Source organism: Vanellus vanellus (assembly GCF_965231255.1).
Source record: "Vanellus vanellus genome assembly, chromosome: 27".
Taxonomy (NCBI): domain Eukaryota; kingdom Metazoa; phylum Chordata; class Aves; order Charadriiformes; family Charadriidae; genus Vanellus; species Vanellus vanellus.
This window is the reverse complement of record NC_138932.1, coordinates 3,028,106-3,045,015: the sequence shown is the minus strand read 5'-3', so window position 1 is coordinate 3,045,015 and position 16,910 is coordinate 3,028,106. Positions and strand designations below refer to the sequence as shown.

General features: G+C 57.3%; 3 protein-coding genes across 3 annotated transcripts in view; 2 read left to right on the top strand and 1 right to left on the bottom strand.

Annotated features, from left to right (window-relative positions):
- The window catches only part of SMG5 (SMG5 nonsense mediated mRNA decay factor), a gene marked incomplete at its 5' end in the record, with an annotated part of 33,872 nt that extends 25,795 nt beyond the window's left edge, over nucleotides 1–8,077 (top strand). The window contains 6 exons of the mRNA XM_082496291.1: nucleotides 94–153; nucleotides 727–886; nucleotides 1,265–1,355; nucleotides 2,010–2,084; nucleotides 2,429–2,567; nucleotides 2,954–8,077. Coding sequence (XP_082352417.1) covers nucleotides 94–153; nucleotides 727–886; nucleotides 1,265–1,355; nucleotides 2,010–2,084; nucleotides 2,429–2,567; nucleotides 2,954–3,037 — 609 coding nt within the window. The 3' untranslated portion in view covers nucleotides 3,038–8,077. The remainder of the gene's footprint in view (nucleotides 1–93; nucleotides 154–726; nucleotides 887–1,264; nucleotides 1,356–2,009; nucleotides 2,085–2,428; nucleotides 2,568–2,953) is intronic.
- A 3,369-nt stretch (nucleotides 8,078–11,446) lies between these two features.
- Nucleotides 11,447–14,238, top strand: PAQR6 (progestin and adipoQ receptor family member 6; the record flags this gene model as incomplete). The annotated part of the gene is made up of 7 exons (XM_082496115.1): nucleotides 11,447–11,486; nucleotides 11,633–11,777; nucleotides 12,237–12,442; nucleotides 12,547–12,673; nucleotides 12,853–12,949; nucleotides 13,058–13,202; nucleotides 13,336–14,238. 7 exons carry the CDS (start codon nucleotides 11,447–11,449, stop codon nucleotides 13,605–13,607), a joined length of 1,032 nt encoding a protein of 343 aa, XP_082352241.1. The 3' UTR covers nucleotides 13,608–14,238.
- Nucleotides 14,239–14,998: 760 nt separating this feature from the next.
- On the bottom strand, nucleotides 14,999–15,876 carry BGLAP (bone gamma-carboxyglutamate protein; the record flags this gene model as incomplete). Its single annotated transcript, XM_082496020.1, has 4 exons — nucleotides 14,999–15,131; nucleotides 15,307–15,373; nucleotides 15,466–15,510; nucleotides 15,816–15,876. The coding sequence occupies 4 exons, from the start codon at nucleotides 15,874–15,876 to the stop codon at nucleotides 14,999–15,001; spliced, it is 306 nt and encodes a 101-aa protein (XP_082352146.1).
- Nucleotides 15,877–16,910: the final 1,034 nt, after the last annotated feature.

Sequence of the window (16,910 nt, the reverse complement as noted above, 5' to 3'; positions counted from 1 at the left end):
GTGTCCCCTTTTCACGCTGTTTCTGGAAGCATGTGCTTGTGTCAGCTTGTGTGTTTCCTGCTAACTGATATGGAAGTTTGTTTCTGTAACTAGGCTGCAGAGGAGGCTCGTCGGAACAGGCTAATGAGAGATATGGCTCAGCTTCGACTGCAGGTAGGAGACACTGGTTCCAGCCTGAAAACTGGCAGGGTAACAGCTGAAATGTCTGAAACTGGGAAGGGAAGGGGGAGCTCTCTGCTCCCATCCCACACAGAGGCAGTGTCTGTTCTGCAGAGACAGAACTGTAGAACATCTCGAGTTGGAAGGGACCCATAAGAATCATTGAGTCCAACTCCCTGCTCCTCGCAGGGCTACCTAAAACTAAACTATATGCCTAAGAGTGTCGTCCAGATGTTCCTTGAACTCTGACAGGCTTGGTGCCGTGACTGCTTCCCTGGGGAGCAGCCTGTTCCAGTGGCCGACCACCCTCTTGGTGAAGAACCTTTTCCTAATGTCCAATCTGAACTGTGCCCAAAATTGCACACAGTACCCGAGGTGGGGCCGTACCAGCACAGTGTAGTGGGACAATGACCTCCCTCTGACCTGCTCGTTGCATCCAGCCCTCTGCTCCATGTCCTGGGAGGTTGGAAGGGTTTGATGGAGCTTTGCAGGGCCAGTTGTGCCCTGTTTGATGGTTTGGCTCAGCATAAATGTGAAACAAGTGTCTCTGCTTGTGTGTTTTTTCAGCTGGAGGTTTCTCAGCTGGAGGGAAGTCTCCAGCAGCCCAAAGCGCAGTCAGCCATGTCTCCTTACCTTGTTCCGGATACTCAGGCCCTCTGCCAGCACCTGGCTGTTGTCAAGCAGTTGGCCACCAGTGGGAGGTTCATAATCATCATCCCTCGAACAGGTATGAGGACTCCACGTCAAATAACTGAGCCTGCCTTCCCCTCGTTCCCTCTTTGCTGGAAAGCAAGCCCTGTGCGCCAAGGTGGTGGATTTCTCTCCTGCCGTTGTCCTTTACTTCAGCTGGAGCAGTTGAAACACCGTTTCCACCTGTCACTTCTGGGGGCTGCTTTATGTGCGGTCCATGCTTGAAATCTAACATGGTGTATCGAAGAACATCTGGAAAGAGAGAGGCCCTGTTCACCCTCTGCCTCCTTTGGCAGCCCTTGCTGCTGTGCATCGGAGACAGTTCAGTGGGATGAGGAATTCTTGACGCATCTGGATTAGTTTGCTGAAGTATAGCTGTAAGCCAGATGATTTTACTTCTTTTTTTTCCCGTTAGTGATTGATGGCTTAGACTTCCTGAAAAAGGAGAACGCAGGTGCTCGGGACAGCATCCGGTATCTGGAGGCAGAATTTAAAAAGGGAAACAGGTGAGAGTGGGAGAGCGATGCGATTTGCCCTTGCTTTTGGAAGGGGTGTATTTTGGGGTGGAAGATGATGTCAATGGTGGGAGCAGGCTGCGCATCCCTTGGAGCAGGGTGAGGAGTGGGCCAAGGGAAAGCCAGGCCTCAGGAATGCGCTTGGCGAGTGGGAAGATGGTGAAGTAACAGATCTGGCAGCTGGTTCTCCACATGCGCTTGTAGCTGCTGCTCGGCTGTGAAATGTCGCTGCTTCTGAGGAGTGGAGAGAGTTGCATCTCTCTATCGGTGTATAAAACTGAGCAGTACTTTGAACCGATGCGCTGGGAGTGCTGGAAGAGCTGTACTGCATTATTGCCCGGGTTAGCTGTAGAAGGACAAACAGCTGTGCTTCCGTGAAGACAAACTGCGTCTTCAAGACCTGTGTCAGGGCTTTGAAATGCTTGTGATGTTGTGAACCGCACATAGCGATGGTGATGAGACAGGGGAGGTGATCTACGGGATTTCCCAGGGGATTCCTCGGACAGGCCTTTGGGTGTTATTTTGATTGGTAAAAGCCAGCGTTGCGAAAGGGTCCTGCAGCACCTGGCAGACCTGCTGCAGAGCATTGCCTTCGGTCTGTGTGGTGATCTCCGTTTGAGCTCAGTGACTCTGATCTTTCCTTAGGTACATTCGTTGCCAGAAAGATGTTGGGAAGAGCTTTGAGAGGCATAAATTGAAGAGACAAGATTTAGATGCCTGGTAAGATCACGACATCTGGAGATGTCTGAACCTGACTCCCAACAGGCAGGTGGCTTTGGGGAGGGGTGTTAGCACTGGGACCCGTCGTGCAGCTTGCTTGATTTGGTGCTCTGTGTAATTATAAAATTCCCTAGAGAGAGCGTTCGGGCATCCATCTATCCATCTCGCATAGCACCGAACACTTGGTGTGAAGAAGGGTCTCAGAAAAGTCCTCAACAGGCAACAGAGAGACGGTTCTGCCTTCCGTGTGTCTGCCTGAGCATATGTGAAGCTGTTCACGCAGACAAATGGTCTTCCCTCCCACTTTCCCCTCTGTTTCCCTTTTTCTTCCATCTGTGTGGCAGGAATCTCTATAAAATACTGGACAGCTGCAAACAACTGACGGTGTCCCAAGGAAGCGGAGAGGACGACACCACGGGAATGGTCACCATCATCACGGGCTTTCAGCTGGAGGACCCAAGCACGTTCTCAGCGCCCATGCAGGTCAGTAGTTCTTTGGCCGAGCTGAACCTTTCTGCTCTGCAAGATCAAAATCTGGTTGATTGGCCAGGGAATTGGTTTTTTTGATGTTTTCTGCCCTGGGTAATAACTGTCCTGGATTTCCCAAATTTAGTTTATAAGTCATGGTTCCTATTTCCTTGAAGGCCCCTTGATTTGTCATGCTTTTATGGTGCAAAGTGTCCTGGGGGAGGTGGGAAAAGTAATTTGCATGTCTGTGGAGCCTCTCCTGCCAGAGCAGCTTTGGCATGAAGGAGAATTGGATCTTTTAGCCATGACAAACTCTGCCTGGGAATCTCCAAGTTGTGAAGGGCAGCCCTCTTGACAGAGCAGTTAAAAAATACCCAGTTTTGTCTCTTGTTTGCTTGCAGTCTGCCATCCAGGCAGCCGCCAATGCCAGCGTAGAAATAAAAAATGTTCTGGAGTTCTACAAGCAGTGGAAAGAGATGGGCTGATGTTCAGAAAGGCATCGGGTTGGTGTACCTTTCTCTCCCCCTCTCGGAACGTGCAGCGTCTGAACGAAGGAAACAAAAATCCAGGCGACACTTAGACACGAAGAAGCAGCAGCAGCAACAACAATAACAAAAAATATCTACCAAAAAAAAAAAAAAAAAGGAATCCAATTTGGGCACGCACACAGTCACCCTCCACCTGTATCCCGACCAGACGGCTGTACATCTCCGACGGCGCCAACTGCTCTGAGAAGAGAGAGGCACCTCGGCATGGCCGAGGCAGAGCTCTGCCCTTCTCCCAGTCGGCAGAGATGGGCGAGAGACGGGCAGTCATTCATTCCCCCCCACCCCATTCCTCCCCAAAGCTTGCTTGGTCATCTCAAATGGGCAGGCGGCTTCGAAAGCGTGGACTTGACTTTAACGAAACCAAACCAACGCAGCAGAAATGGAGCTCTCCTAGCTTGGGAAAGAAGATCCAAAGAGTGTTTAGCTCTTGTTCGGCAATCTGGTGACAGGAAAGCAGATATTCTTTTTTGTTTTGTTTTTTTTCCCCTCCTTTGAATGAATTATTTTTCAAGGTTTTTTTTTTTCCTTTTAATTCTTAGGTTTTATATATATAAATAATATTAAAAAAAAAAAAAAAGGAAAAAGTGGAGTTCCTCTGGGGTTCTGGATACTCTTCCAATGTCAGAGAGAAAAGGAAACAATTATGCTATTTAAAAGGGGGGGAAAGCTCTTAATATAATTTTTTTTTTTTTGCTTTGAACAAGCATATTTATTTCCTTTCCCTGTCCCCCACGGAGCAGGCTTAGTGCAAAGGGATGTTGGCCTGCAAGGAGAGAGCAGTCTGAAGCGCCCTGATGGACTTTGGTGCACATCCTTGCTCTCCTTACAAGCTGCACGCTTCATGAGCAACACGAGATCGGCCGGGCTGCTTGAGAGAGGTGAAAAGGACTCAGTTCCTCCTTCCCCAGTCCCTCCCGCTTCTTTGCTTCCAGCGTTAAACCTCGGAGAAAAGGAGGGGAATCCAGCAGATTCGCTGGAAGAGAGAGAAGAGCCGTGTGGGATTTAAACACCAATAAGGCTCAACCACTTGGCATGAGTGCTGTGACGCTGGGATGGAGCAGACATCACCGAAGGACCCAATGCCTCATTTTTTTCTTCTTTTCTTTTTTTTTTTTTCCTTTCTAAATCTTGCAATGAGGTGTGGAGGAGGAAGGAGGATCTCAAAGCCATTATCTCTTCTGCTGGTTGTTCCGACGCACCACTGCTGCTATGCTGTGCTAGAGAGGGTGGCAGAACTCGAGTGTTTGTAACCCCCGTCCTCACGTCCCTCCAGGGCAGGCACGGGCAGCGCAGTGACCACTGCTGCCCAGGACTGAGCTCACAAACTGTTCAGTGCTTTTAGCATCCCGAAAAAAAATAAAAGAAGGGATGATGCTACCTGGACGGATGCTGGAAGAGCTGATTCCCCGTGTGACCTGTGAGGGACCTTTCAGACCTCCATCCTGACAGCATCTCAAGCAACCTGTGTCTGACATCCTGTCACACGCCGATGCTTGGAAATGAAGAAACGGGTTGCTCCCAGGACAGCAGAGCGGTGGGAGATAGGCTGAACATCTGTGTCGATGTACTCAAGAAACAGATGTCTCCATCCACATGAACTAACAGCAGCTATGCAAGTAAAAACCACTAGTCTTCTACGTTTGCGTGTTTTTTTCACATGGGCCAGCCAGAAGCTGCTACGAAAGGGGCGTAATATGGAAAGACAATTAACATACTCCAATCTCTGCAGACTTCCTAGCATGATGCATTGTACTGGAGTGGCAGGATTTGTTTTCAGGTAAAAACTAAAAAAAAAAAAAACAAAAACAAAAACAAAACATCAAACCAGCACAAGTCCCAGAGGATTCATTTATATTCCGATTTCAGTTCCTTTGCAGCATGCAGCCTTGTAGTGCAGCAGAGAGAAATGCTGAGCTTTAAGTTACGGCTTCGTACCTTGTGGTCTGAAAGGCAGGTGGAGGGGGCAGAGCGGGCAGGGTTTCCCGACCGACAGGTTTTTCCTTTTGCAGCTTCTCCTGAAACTCGCGATGCTTTTCTAAGCTAAGCCAAGGAAACAACGTAAGCAGAACGGCAGGTCAAAAACTCTGGCTCATCTCGGGTGTTCTTAGAGATCTAAGATGGGCTGTGAAGCTTGTCACGTCGCTCTTTCCTCCAGTGCTACCAGTGTTTTTATTTCAAGCCATTGTCTAGCTCGTTATTTGTGTTTGATGGGGTGGGAAAAGAAAAGAGCGTCGCCTTGTGGGACTTGTCCTTCAGCGTATGAGCCAGAGCAGTGTGGTGGCCACCAGAGTTGCTTCCTCTTCTGACCCTCCGTTGACTTGGAGAGTGCTGCTCAGTTACGGTGAAATACGCTCCCTGGTCGGTGGAAGCCTGGCTCAGGGGGACGCGTAGCTGGTGGACTGTGCTTTTATTTTTTTTTCCCCCTGCCGCTTAAGAAAACCATCCACCTCCTTGGCTGGAGAGCCCATCAGAAGGGTCTGCAGCCTGCAGCTCCCTGCTGGAGGTCTGCTGGAGCTGAGGCCTGGCTGCGTTTGCAGTCCTCAGAGGCGTAACTGTCGTTCCCTTCTGGCTGCGTAGTGCAGAGCGCACGTTTGGGGTTGGTAACGCAGAGAGCATTGCTTGGCTGAAACCAAAACAGCGAGGAGCTGACGCCATTCCTCCGCTTTGGGGTCTTTTTTTGGCAAGAAAGAACTAGGTCTTCATCTGCACAGCTAAGACAGGCTGCACCTCCACAAAGGGAAGCGCAGCTCGGGCCAAGATTCAGGATGTACCCTGACTCCTCTCCTCGACTTGCCCACAGCCCTCCCTTGGCCTCTTCCCTTGGCCGCAGCCGGATCTTCAGGGGAGAAGAGCAATGCAGATAAAGCAGCAACCAAAAGGGAATGCCAGTCACGTCGATGACCAGTGTCTCAGCTCGTGGAGCTCCGTGGGCTCAGGGCAGCAGATGAGGTCGGTGCTGTCAGGGTGACAGCGAAGGGCCGTGGTCCAGGGCAGAAGATGGGCTAACACAGTCCATCCCTGTCCCAGATCGGACTGATGGCTAGTTTGGGCTGGACACAGAAGGCGGTTTAAGAACAAAAGTAGATAAACTTGACATTTCTGTAACAAGCTGGTGTTGCTGAGCTGCAGCGAGCCCGCTTCGGGGCCACACAGCGAAACCAGAGGGCTTCTTTCTAAAAGGCAGCAACGCTGTTGCCTTACTTTCCTCGTAACCATCCCTTAGTAACTGCCCTGCTCTCCTGAGGGGTTCTTCTAATATTACCATGAAGTTTTGCACACCTTCAGCAGGGACTCTTAGCCACCCACTGGCATCTTTGAGTACGTGGTACCTCTGGGCTGAGTGGGGAGGGACAGTAACCTTTTACAAAAGGCACCTGAAAGATCCCTGTGCCACCCTGCTTCTCTCCACAACATGCAACTACCATGGAGGACCTGATAAATTTATATATATATATTTTTTTTTTTTTGGATGCACATCCCCAGTCAAAGATACACCAAGCTGAAAAATTGGGAGACTTCAAAGCTCCAAGAGCGGAGCTGCAGAGTGGCCGCAGGGAAGATGGCAAGCTGCGTCCTCCGGCAAGGGCTGTCTTCTACTGGAGGATCAACTTGATGTCTTTAAGACTGGGGTAAAGGAAGACGCTCCTTAGCCCCAATCCCAGCACTCGTGCTGAGTTGGAGTCTCCTATCTCAGATCTGCTGTGTCCCAGGGCCTGTGCCGCTTTGCCCCAGATGGGATTTGGTGCGTCACTTCCACATCCCAACCAAGAAGCCAAAAGTGGGAATCTGGGTTCCCTGCCCGGTTCTGCTGGTTGCTGATGCTGAGCGGTTCCCCAGGGCTAAAGAAAACTTGAAGCTCAGCGAGGAGGCTCCGTGTCTCCTGGCGTACTGCTCTGCCCTTGGCTCCCGCGCGCTGGGCCTGGGCTTTTCCGAGAGCTCACCATGGCGTAGTCATCCCCGCCTGAGCGAGAGCCACAGACACTCGCCAAGCTAACGGCACGCAACGGTTGAGCCCTGTGAAAGCCAGTCCTGGTCCACTGCTAATCCATATGGTGCTATTTCTGTACCAGCTCAAAGTTTGCGAAGACCAGCTCCAAGCTTGTCCCGTAATGTCCACTGCGCTGGGAAGGAGAGCAAAAAGAAAAACAATCTTGTGGGCCGAAAGCATCATTTTTAATGTGTTCTTTGGTGTGTTTCTTGGTTTGGATTTTCTTTTCCTTACCACCATGTTGAGCTCTTGAAAGTTTATGGGGTGACCCCAAGCTGGGAGAGCATAGGTTTGCGGTGGTTGAGGCTCGCTGGGTTTCCTGAGGAGGCGGCGGAGGGGCCGGGGGCTGTCCCCGTGCCAGGCTTGGTGGACACAGTCCCTCTGGTGCTTGTTGGACTTCTGCTCGGTGGTTTCACGGGCCGTGCCAAGCGACTCTTCCTTCTGCTCCCATCCTTGCTCGGCTCGATGCCACCTGCAACGCCTTGGATTTTCGCTTTGCATCTTAGATTTATTTTATTATTTTATTTTATTTTATTTTATTTTTATTTTATTTTATTTTATTTTATTTTTCTTCTTGATGTCTAGCAGAGCTGGCCGGTCTGGCTGGGGCAGAAAACAGGGTGGTGAAAAGAAGGGGGTGGTTGCGAGAGTGGAGAAAGGCAGGAGGGTTGGCACGGGAGCCCCGTGTCGCTGGTCCTGCCTCTGGCTGCTGGCAGGGAGAGGACTGTTGCTTGGTTTGAGGCGAGGGACAATCATCTCTCCCTCAGTCCTCCTTTTGCACAAAAAAAAAAAAAAAAAAAAAAAGAAAGGAAAAAAAAAAAACAACCCCAGCCTGTGGATTTGTGCTCAGCTCGCTCTCGCTGGGGGAAGCAAGGGGATGGCTGTCGGACCCCAGCTGGGACGAGGAGGAGCTCGGGGGCTCTCACGGCATGTGTCTTGACTGTGATCCAAACACATTGACTAGCTTAATAAAATACGAGATGTTTGTACCTCTTGTTCTGTGGTGATTCCCGGCGCAGCTCCGGGGACAGGTACGTTCTCGATACGTGAATCCACCCTCAACCTTACTTCGCTGACCCAACTTTCTGCTTTTCAGGCTAAAAAAAAAAAAGCTATGCCATTCCCAAAACTTTTGAATGTTCTTTGACTTGGGTGAAGGAAGGCATCACCTTGGTTTGCTTTTGAGTTGATAGGATGAAATATAGGTGGGTCCCTTCCTTATCCCTGGAGCAGGAAGAGCAGTTCCTTCGCTCGCTGCCTTTGTGGTTCAGGATGAGTTCGTCCTTTTGCCAGGACTCTGCCTGGAATGACACAGTCGTTACGGTCGGAAGGGACCTTTAAGATCCATCGAGTCCAAAGTTAACCCAGTACAGCCAAATTACCACTAACCCATGTCCCTCAGCACCGAGTCCACCCGTGTTTTAAACATCTCCAGGGATGGGGACTCACCCCCTTCCCTGGGCAGCCTGTTCCAACGCTTGACAACCCTTTCCGTGAAGAAATTTCTCCTAATATCCAAACTAAACCTCCCGTGTTGCTGCCCACGGGAGCATCCCCAACGCCAGCAACATTGTGATCGGCAAAAATAACCGCAGTGGTTGGTGGGGCGACTTCTCAGCTTGGTTTTAAACGGGGGAGGGGTGGTGCAAAGTATACATTTTTTTAAAACGTGTGACTTTTAAGTGTTAATTGGAGGTGCCTTTAAGAGGTTTGGTTTCAGGGGCAGAGCTTGGGCTCTGTGCGAGTCTGTGCCAACACTGGTGACAAACGAGGGTGGTGTTTTATGGGGGAGGGGGGGGGGGGGGGGATGGTGTAGAAAAAAAAAAAAATCTTCCATTCCCTGTATTCATTCCCAGCAAAGCTCCTTTATTTGCGCTGCTGGTGGAAAGCGCTGAGCCGGGCACCGATATAATTTTCTCTCCTTTCCTGGTTCTTTGGAGGCTGCCAGCGGAGGGGTGGGGTGGGGGGGTGGGAAGTTGTGAAAAGGCGAATCCGTCTTTCCCCAGTGGGAGAATAAGCTGTGGGCGACTTCTTCCCGCGGGGCGAGACGTGCCCTGCGTCCCAACGCCCGCTGCCCGCGGTGGCACAAAAGGGACCTGTCACTGCCGGCTCTGGCCCCTCCGAAGGGGCTGGAAAACGCCTCTTCCAGCTCGAGAGGGTTGTGCCAAGACGCTGCCCGGCATTAATGGCCTCAGCGGGGGCTGGGTGTGTGCTGCCCGTCCCGTTAACGAGCCCCGTGCCTCCGTTTTCGGTCGGTGCGGGCAGTGCGTTGCTGCCGAGGGGTGCCCCGTCGGCGTGGGGCTGGAATTGAAACGGGGTAAAAACCTTCTAACTCCATCAAGAGCTGGGACTCCTGGTCCTGCTCGTTGGGGGTGCCGAAAAACTGGGAAGCCTCCGGTTTTTGAAACCCCGGGAGCCTCCCTGGCTCCAGCCCCGCTCGCCGGCCTTTCCCCTCCCTCTCTGCGCCTCCGCTTCCCACTTCTCCCGGATTTCCCAGCCCCGAATAGGTCCCCACCCCAGGGTTGCTGTGCTTCCTGCAGGGTGTTTCCGAGGGGCTTTTCAGCACCGGGGCCTCCATCCCTGCGTAGACCTTGTGCGAGTGGGCACCGAGACCCCAAACCCTCCCACCGGCCTCCTGCCATCCTCTTGACCGGAGAAACGCAGCTTCCCTTTGGCCGGGGCTGCCGGAGCGGCCGGTCCCTGTGTGCGGATCTTCGCACCGTGCGTGGTGGATTTGAGCTGCTCGTGCCGGAGGTGCCGGTGCTCCCCGCGCTGTGCCCAGCGGCCGAGCCGGGACCATGAGCTCTCCGGGGGTCAAGAAATCCCCCAAAACGGGGGCTTTGAGAGCATCGATCCCGCTCACGGTTCAACCCTCCACCTCCTGACCGGCGGCTGCATCCAACTGCGGCGTGGACGCCTCCGCTGGCATTTGCTCCCGTGGACTGAGCCCGAGCCACCTCCAGCCCTCCTCGTGCCAGCGGGGGACGCCGGCAGGTCAGTTGGGGATGTTTTTCCCAAATTTGCCTTTTTTTTTTTTTTTTGGCTTTCTCCCCCCCCCCCCCCTCCCCCCATCTTCCCAGGTCTCATGTGCAGCGCTCGTGGGACCCCAACGTGTAACCGGGTGGGTGTTTGCCGTGGATGTGGCACCCGGATCCATCGCCCGCCCCGGGTCTCCCGGCTGAAGAGCTCGTTGGCATTTAAAATCTGATGCCCGGAGCCGCGTTCCAATAGTCCTTCGACCCATGGAGGGGCACGCGCCCCTCCGGCAGCACGCCGGGGGAAAACCCCCTCTGCGCAGTGAGGGGTCTGGCATCCAGGGGAGGATTTGGGGGGCGGATTTTGGGCACAGCAGGTGGTGGGTCCAGCACAAAGCTCCTTTCGAGCCTCCGCGGAGAGGCCCAAACTGCCCCTTCCGCCGCGGAGGGACCCTCCGGCCGCTCCCCAGGAAGGCAATCGGGGAGCAGGACAGTGCCCATAGGGGGGCTGAGCCCCCCCGGCCCCCCGTGGTGAGGAGGGGGCTCCTCAGGGTGGCGTCACCCACCGTCCCACCAGTGCTCCTCCGCAGCTCCGCTCTCCTGCTCCACGCAGGGTGGTGGGAGGTGTCTCTGGACGCTTTCGGGTTGTTTTGTTGATTTTTTTTTATTTTTTCTTTTTTCTTTTTCTCCCCCCCTTTCAAACCACTGGGTGAGTTTGGGGCTGGGGCGGGGGGGAGATGGGGGACACTCAGGACTCCCTTCGTGCCGCTGGGCTGCTTTCCCCGTGCCGTGCCTCAGTTTCCCCACCCACTGAGTTCAGTGTCCTGCTTCATCCTGGCCCCTGCGTAACACCGGGAGGGGGTGGGGGTGGGGGGCGCTGCAGGGCCTCCATGGGGCTTTTCCCCCTCCGTGGTGGCCTGATCCCACCGGGGACATCCCCAGAGCAGGTAAATGGGGTCGGGAGCATCGACGGGGAGTGGGGATGAGGTGGGGCAGGGGACAAGGGTAGGATCGGGCTCTTTGCTGCCAGCCCCCACCCATGGTACTCACCCCATCCTGCGGGGCCCGATCCTGCTTAGACAACCCCCCCCCATCCTGCTGTGGCTCTCTGGAGGAGTCGGAGGGAGAGAGGGCTTTGCTGGGTGCATCCCTGGAAGAAGCTGCTGACCCGCACCCGGAGCCAACCTGGGGAGTGGCTGTCCCATCTCCGGCAGCTCCTGCCCCCATCACCCAGCGGGCTCTGTCCCATCTCGGCAGGACATGGGCTTTGGCCCGGCGCCCCGACACCTCTAGCCCGGAGCACCTCGGCCCCGCCATGCTGACGATAAAGCTGCCGCAGATCTTCAGGGTCCATCAGGTGCCTCGGGTACGTGTGGTTGGGTGATGGTGGGGCAGGTTTCTCCCCTCACTTCCCTCATCCAAGGTGGGAAATCACCTGGGCTCCCCACCCAACCTCGCTCCAGCTGGTGATGGGCTCCCAGCCCATCCCGCCTCAGTTTCCCCACCCATCGCAAGGCCGGAGCAGCTCTCTGGGGCTGCCCCACTCCCCCCGGTGTGTCCCCTCATCAGCCCCGCTGTCCCCACAGATCTTCTGGGAGGATGGGATCATGTCAGGGTACCGGCACCCCAAGAGCTCAGCCCTTGACTGCGTCCTCAGCTCCTTCCAGATGACTAACGAGACGGTCAACATCTGGACACACTTCCTGCCGACCTGGTGGGGGTGGGGACAGGGACAGAGATGAGGACGTGAATAGGAATGGCGATGGGCTACAGGATAGAGACAGGAACAGGGGTGGAGATGGGAATGGAGATAGGGACAAGGATGGGAATGACAGAAAGATGGAGATGGGAATGGGGACAGAGACATGTGGAGATGGGGACAGGGATGGATGGGATGGGATGAGATGGGATGGGATGGGATGGGATGGGGTGGGATGGGATGGGGTGGGATGGGATGAGGTGGGGACAGCGATGTGAACAAGCATGGGGATGAAGAGGGGATGGGGATGGGATGGAGATGCGGATGGGATGGAGCTGGGATAGGGTTGGGGACAAGCATGGGGACGAGGAGGGGATGAAGATGGGGACAAAGAAAGTCTGGAGACAGGGATGGGGACAGGGATGGGGTTGGGGACAGGGATGGAGCTCACCCCAGTATCTGCTGTGCCCGCAGGTATTTCGTGTGGCGCTTCCTGGTGCTCTCATCCTCCCTGGACCTCTGCCAGGAGCCCTACCACTGGCCCCTGCTCATCTACTTGCTGCTCGTCTGCCTCTACCCCTTCGCCTCCAGCTGCGCCCACACCTTCAGCTCCATGTCGGCGCGCGCCCGCCACATCTGCTACTTCTGCGACTACGGAGCCCTCAGCCTCTACAGCCTGGGTGAGCCGCTGCCGAGAGGGACCGGCACAGGGCTGGGGAGGGAGACAGGGCTGGGGACAGGGACAGGGAGCCACTGGCCCCATGATGCCGCATTTCTCTTGCAGGCTGTGCGTTTGCCTACGGTGCCTACGCAATGCCAGACCAGTGGATCAGCGGCGTTTTGCACCGTTGCTTTGTCCCCGCGGCTGCTTTTAACTCCTTTGTCTGCACCGGCCTCTCCTGCTACTCCCGGTATGTTTTTGGGGCAAAAGCTCCAGCGCTGCAGCTGGATGCGAACTGGGGCTGGAGGTTGCCTTCTTCTCAGCTTTGGGGTCCCGCAGAGTATCTCGGGGGGGGGGGGAGGGTGTCCCTGCTCAGGCAGTAGGGGATCCGTGCTGCCCCCCAACCCCCCAACCCATCCCCCTTCACAGCTTCCCCGAGCTGGAGCGTCCCCGGCTGAGCAAAGTGCTGCGGACGGCGGCTTTCGTGTACCCCTTCCTCTATGACAACATCCCGCTCTTCTACCGGGTGAGTCGGGCTGGCAGGGGTCAGGTGCCACCACCACCACGGGGGTCCCCAGGGGTGTCTGTTCCCCCCATCCCCCCCCATCCCCGTTGCTCACCCGCCTCCCCACAGCTCCTCTTCTGCCTCTGGAGTAACTGTGCCTGGAGCGATGCTGTGGCCGGGTACTGCTATCACCTCCTCTTCGCGCTGCTCACCGGCTTCCTCTTCGCCTCCCACCTGCCGGAGCGCCTGGCGCCCGGCCGCTTCGACTACATCGGTGAGAGAAACCCCCTCCCAGTACCTCCCAGTGCCTCCCAGTGCCCTGCCCCCCCCCAACCCCGCCAAAGCAGCGGGAGCCGGGCAAGGAGCCGCAGCACCCAGGGGTGACATTGACTTCTCACCCCGGGCAGGACACAGCCACCAGCTCTTCCACATCTGCGCCGTGCTGGGCACCCACTTCCAGCTGGAGGCCATCCTCTGCGACGTGCGCTCGCGCCGGGCCTGGCTGCGGGGCCACCTGCCCGTCCCCGGCCTCCCCGGCACCTTCGGCACCGCCGGACTGGCCCTTTTGGGCAACGCTGCCATCATCGGCGCCTTCACCGCTGCCTTACCCCGGGCGCCTGGCGGCTCCGGCGGCCCCCCCAGCGTCCCCACCGAGGTTGGGCGCTGGAGGGACCCGTGACGCTGCGGGGCGAGCGGCTGGGCTGCGGGGGCTGCTCTCCCCCCGCCAAGCGTGGGGAGAAGAGGGGCTCAGTCGAGGTCCTGCTGTGGGGGTGTCATAAGATGAGGCGCGTGTCCCCACCACCACCCCGGTCCCTCTGCAGCCAGCCAAGCTGGGACCCCCACCCCCACCCCCTGCCTCAGTTTCCCCACCTTTTAAACACGGCTAATCGTACTCATGACTGCAGGAAGGGCACCGTAGCGCACTTACGCTGCACCTAACACATGTAGCAGCCCCGCACGGCAGCGCCCAGCCTCAGCCGCAGCGCGTGGGACCCCCGACACCCACGGAGCACCGCGCTGGCCCCTTTCCCAGCACGTTCAGCGCGGTGACCTCGGGGGTGTGTGTGTGTGTGAGAGAGAGTGTGTGTGACTGTAGCGGGGATTGTCCCAGCCCAGCAGTACTGGTGAGCCTGGTGTGATGTGCACAGCTCCGATACGGCGCGCATGGCCCCGCTGCAGCGTGCGTGGCTCCGACACGGCATCCATGGCTCCGACACGGCGCGCACAGCCCCGCTGCAGCACGGCCATCGCTCTGGGTGCCTGGGGACAGCCGAGGGCTGCGGGGAGCGGGGCTGGCGGCAGAGCGGAGGGCTTTGGGCTGGGGGTGAGGGTGCGGGGGGCTGGCAAAGGCCGCGCTCGGTGGCCACGGGGGTCAGGGCCCCAGCTGAGCCAGGCGGTGTGGGCCGGGGGTCCTGTGCCGCGGGACCCCGGGAGCTGTGGCCGTGAGAGGAGATGAATTTGGGGCAGATGTCACCCTGCGTGGGGACAATGTGCAGCAGCAACGTCGCAGGTGGTTCGGGGGGGGGAATAGGAAAGACAGAGCCCAGCAGCCCCAAGCACGAAAAGAGTGTGTGTGTGTGTGTGTATCTGTCTGTCTGTCTGTCCCCATCCATCCTCCCCTCGTCCCCGTGGTTTGCCAAGGTAACCCTGCTGCTGGGAAGGGCACAGGGCTCTCTGGGGCACCCCCATGGCCCCCTAATCACCCCACGCTTCGGCCAAGCAGCTTTAAATTAAACTGGAATAATGGTGGCGCAAGCGCTGGGCTCGTCATTTCCCGGGACAGGCAGCGGCTGGCGACGGCCACCGCTCTGCCCCGGAGCCGTTGGGTGTTGAGAGAGGGGGGAATAGGCTGGAGGGGGGTTGTCAGCTTCATGGGGATGTCACGGGGTTCTTCAGCTGCGGCCTCCCACCCATCCCACACCCTCAGCCGAGGAAGGAGCTGGCGGCACCATTTGTGCATTTATTTCTTTTCCCGGTTAACAGAAAGGGGTGTAAAAGGGGGGGGATGTCGGTGCTCGGAGCTGAGCCAGCGCCTTCAGGGTCACAGCCCGGCGCGGGGGCGGTGGGGGCTCAGACGGGGCCGTAGAAGCGCCGGTACGCATCCTGGAAGCCGATGTGGTCGGCCAACTCATCGCAGTCGGGGTTGAGCTCGCACACCTCACGCCTGGCCTCCAGCGGGTCCCGCACGGCACCATAGACACTGCTGGGGACAGATGAGGGACACGGGGGATTGTCAGAGGGTCCCCAGCCCTGGGGAAGGGCTCAGCCAGCGGTGCCCCTCCCAAAACAAGGATTTCATTGCATGCGCTGGATGGGGAACATGTGTCCTGCTCGGTGTCACCCGGGGGAATCCCCAGCACAATGGGGTCAAGCGCTACCTGTCATAGACGTAATTCCTCTTGTGTCTCCGCACCATCTCGTCGCTGGCGCGTTTGGAGACGAAGGCTGCGGGGACACAGCAGGGGGTCAGGGAGGGCTGGGACCCCCCGTCCCTGTCCCCGGGGCAGCAGGGATGAATTCCGGGTGCAGACACTCACCTTCGGAGCTGGGCGAGTCATCGGCGCTGATGGAGCGGTCGGCAGCTGAGGGATGGCACGGAGCGGTCGGGGCAGCCGGGGGGGCTTCGGGAGGCCCCGCACGGGCTGTGCCCTCACCCCGCTCCTCCTTTTGGGGCTCTCAGCCCCCCCACGCTGTCCACTCCTCACCCACACCCCCCGTACCTGCCAGGGGCAGTCCCAATCCCCATCCCAGCCCTGCACCCACCACCCCAAGGCTCAGCAAAGCTCTCTCCGAGCCCCTTCGCTCCCTCCAGCTGAGAGCAGAGCCCTTCCTGGGGTGCAGCCTCCCCCCAGCCCCAGTCCCCGTCACCCCCTCAGACACCCCGTACCTCTGCGGCAGAGGCCAAGGGCGAGGAGGGCCAGGAGGGTCAGCAGGATGAGGGGCTTCATGATGCCTCTCTGCATGGGCGCTGTGCTCGGTGCAGCTCCTGGTCCCTGTGCAGCTTTATAGGGTGCCGGGAGCACCATCAAGGAGGGGCCCTATGGCCCCGGCAGGGCTATTTCCAGCACATCCGCTGGGGCCGGGAGCCGCCAGCACAGGCGGCAATTGTGGTTTAGGGTGAACTCGGTTCCCCCGTGATGAGCCAGTGCCCACAGGGAGGGAAACACAGCCCCAGGCCAGTGGAGATTTGCTGGTGGGCCCAGCCCTGCCCGCCTGGCAGAGCACCCAGTCCCTAACTGGGATGGGAGACAGGGCACTGGCTGCACTCCCCAGTCACCAACTGGTCTGTCCCATGTCCCGTGGCTGGATCCCAGCAGGGTTGCTGCCATGCTAGGAGAGTTTCATAGAATCATAGAAGGGTTTGGGTTGGAAGGGACCTTAAAGACCATCCAGTGCCACCCCCTGCCCCGGGCAGGGCCACCTCCCCCCAGCCCAGGTTGCCCCCAGCCCCGTCCAACTCAGCCTTGAACCCCTCCAGGGATGGGGCAGCCACAGCTTCTCGGGGCACCCTGCGCCAGGGGCTCACCGCCCCCACAGCCAACAATTTCTTCCCAATATCTCATCTCACTCTCCCCTCTCTCAGTGTCAAACCGCTCCCCCTCGTCCCACGGCTCCCCTCCCTGACCCAGAGTCCCCCCCAGCTCTCCTGGAGCCCCTTTAGGCACTGGAAGGGGCTCTGAGGTCTCCCCGGAGCCTTCTCTTCTCCAGGCTGAACAACCCCGACTCTCTCAGCATGTGAGAGCCTCTTTCCTGCCAAAACCCAGCGGGGTTTCCTCTCCACGCAGGGCCAACAGGGATTTGTTGGCCAATTTTTGCCTCGGGGACCTGCTTGTGCTCCTTCTGTGGCATCGCCACCAGAGCCCCTGGCCGGGGCTGACTGCCGTGGCCCAGGAGGAGAGGGCGAGCAGGCGCGCTCGCCCTCGGTCTCCACGCAGCTCTGCCATGTCACATCCCATGGGCAGATGCTGCGTGCTGGCACTGG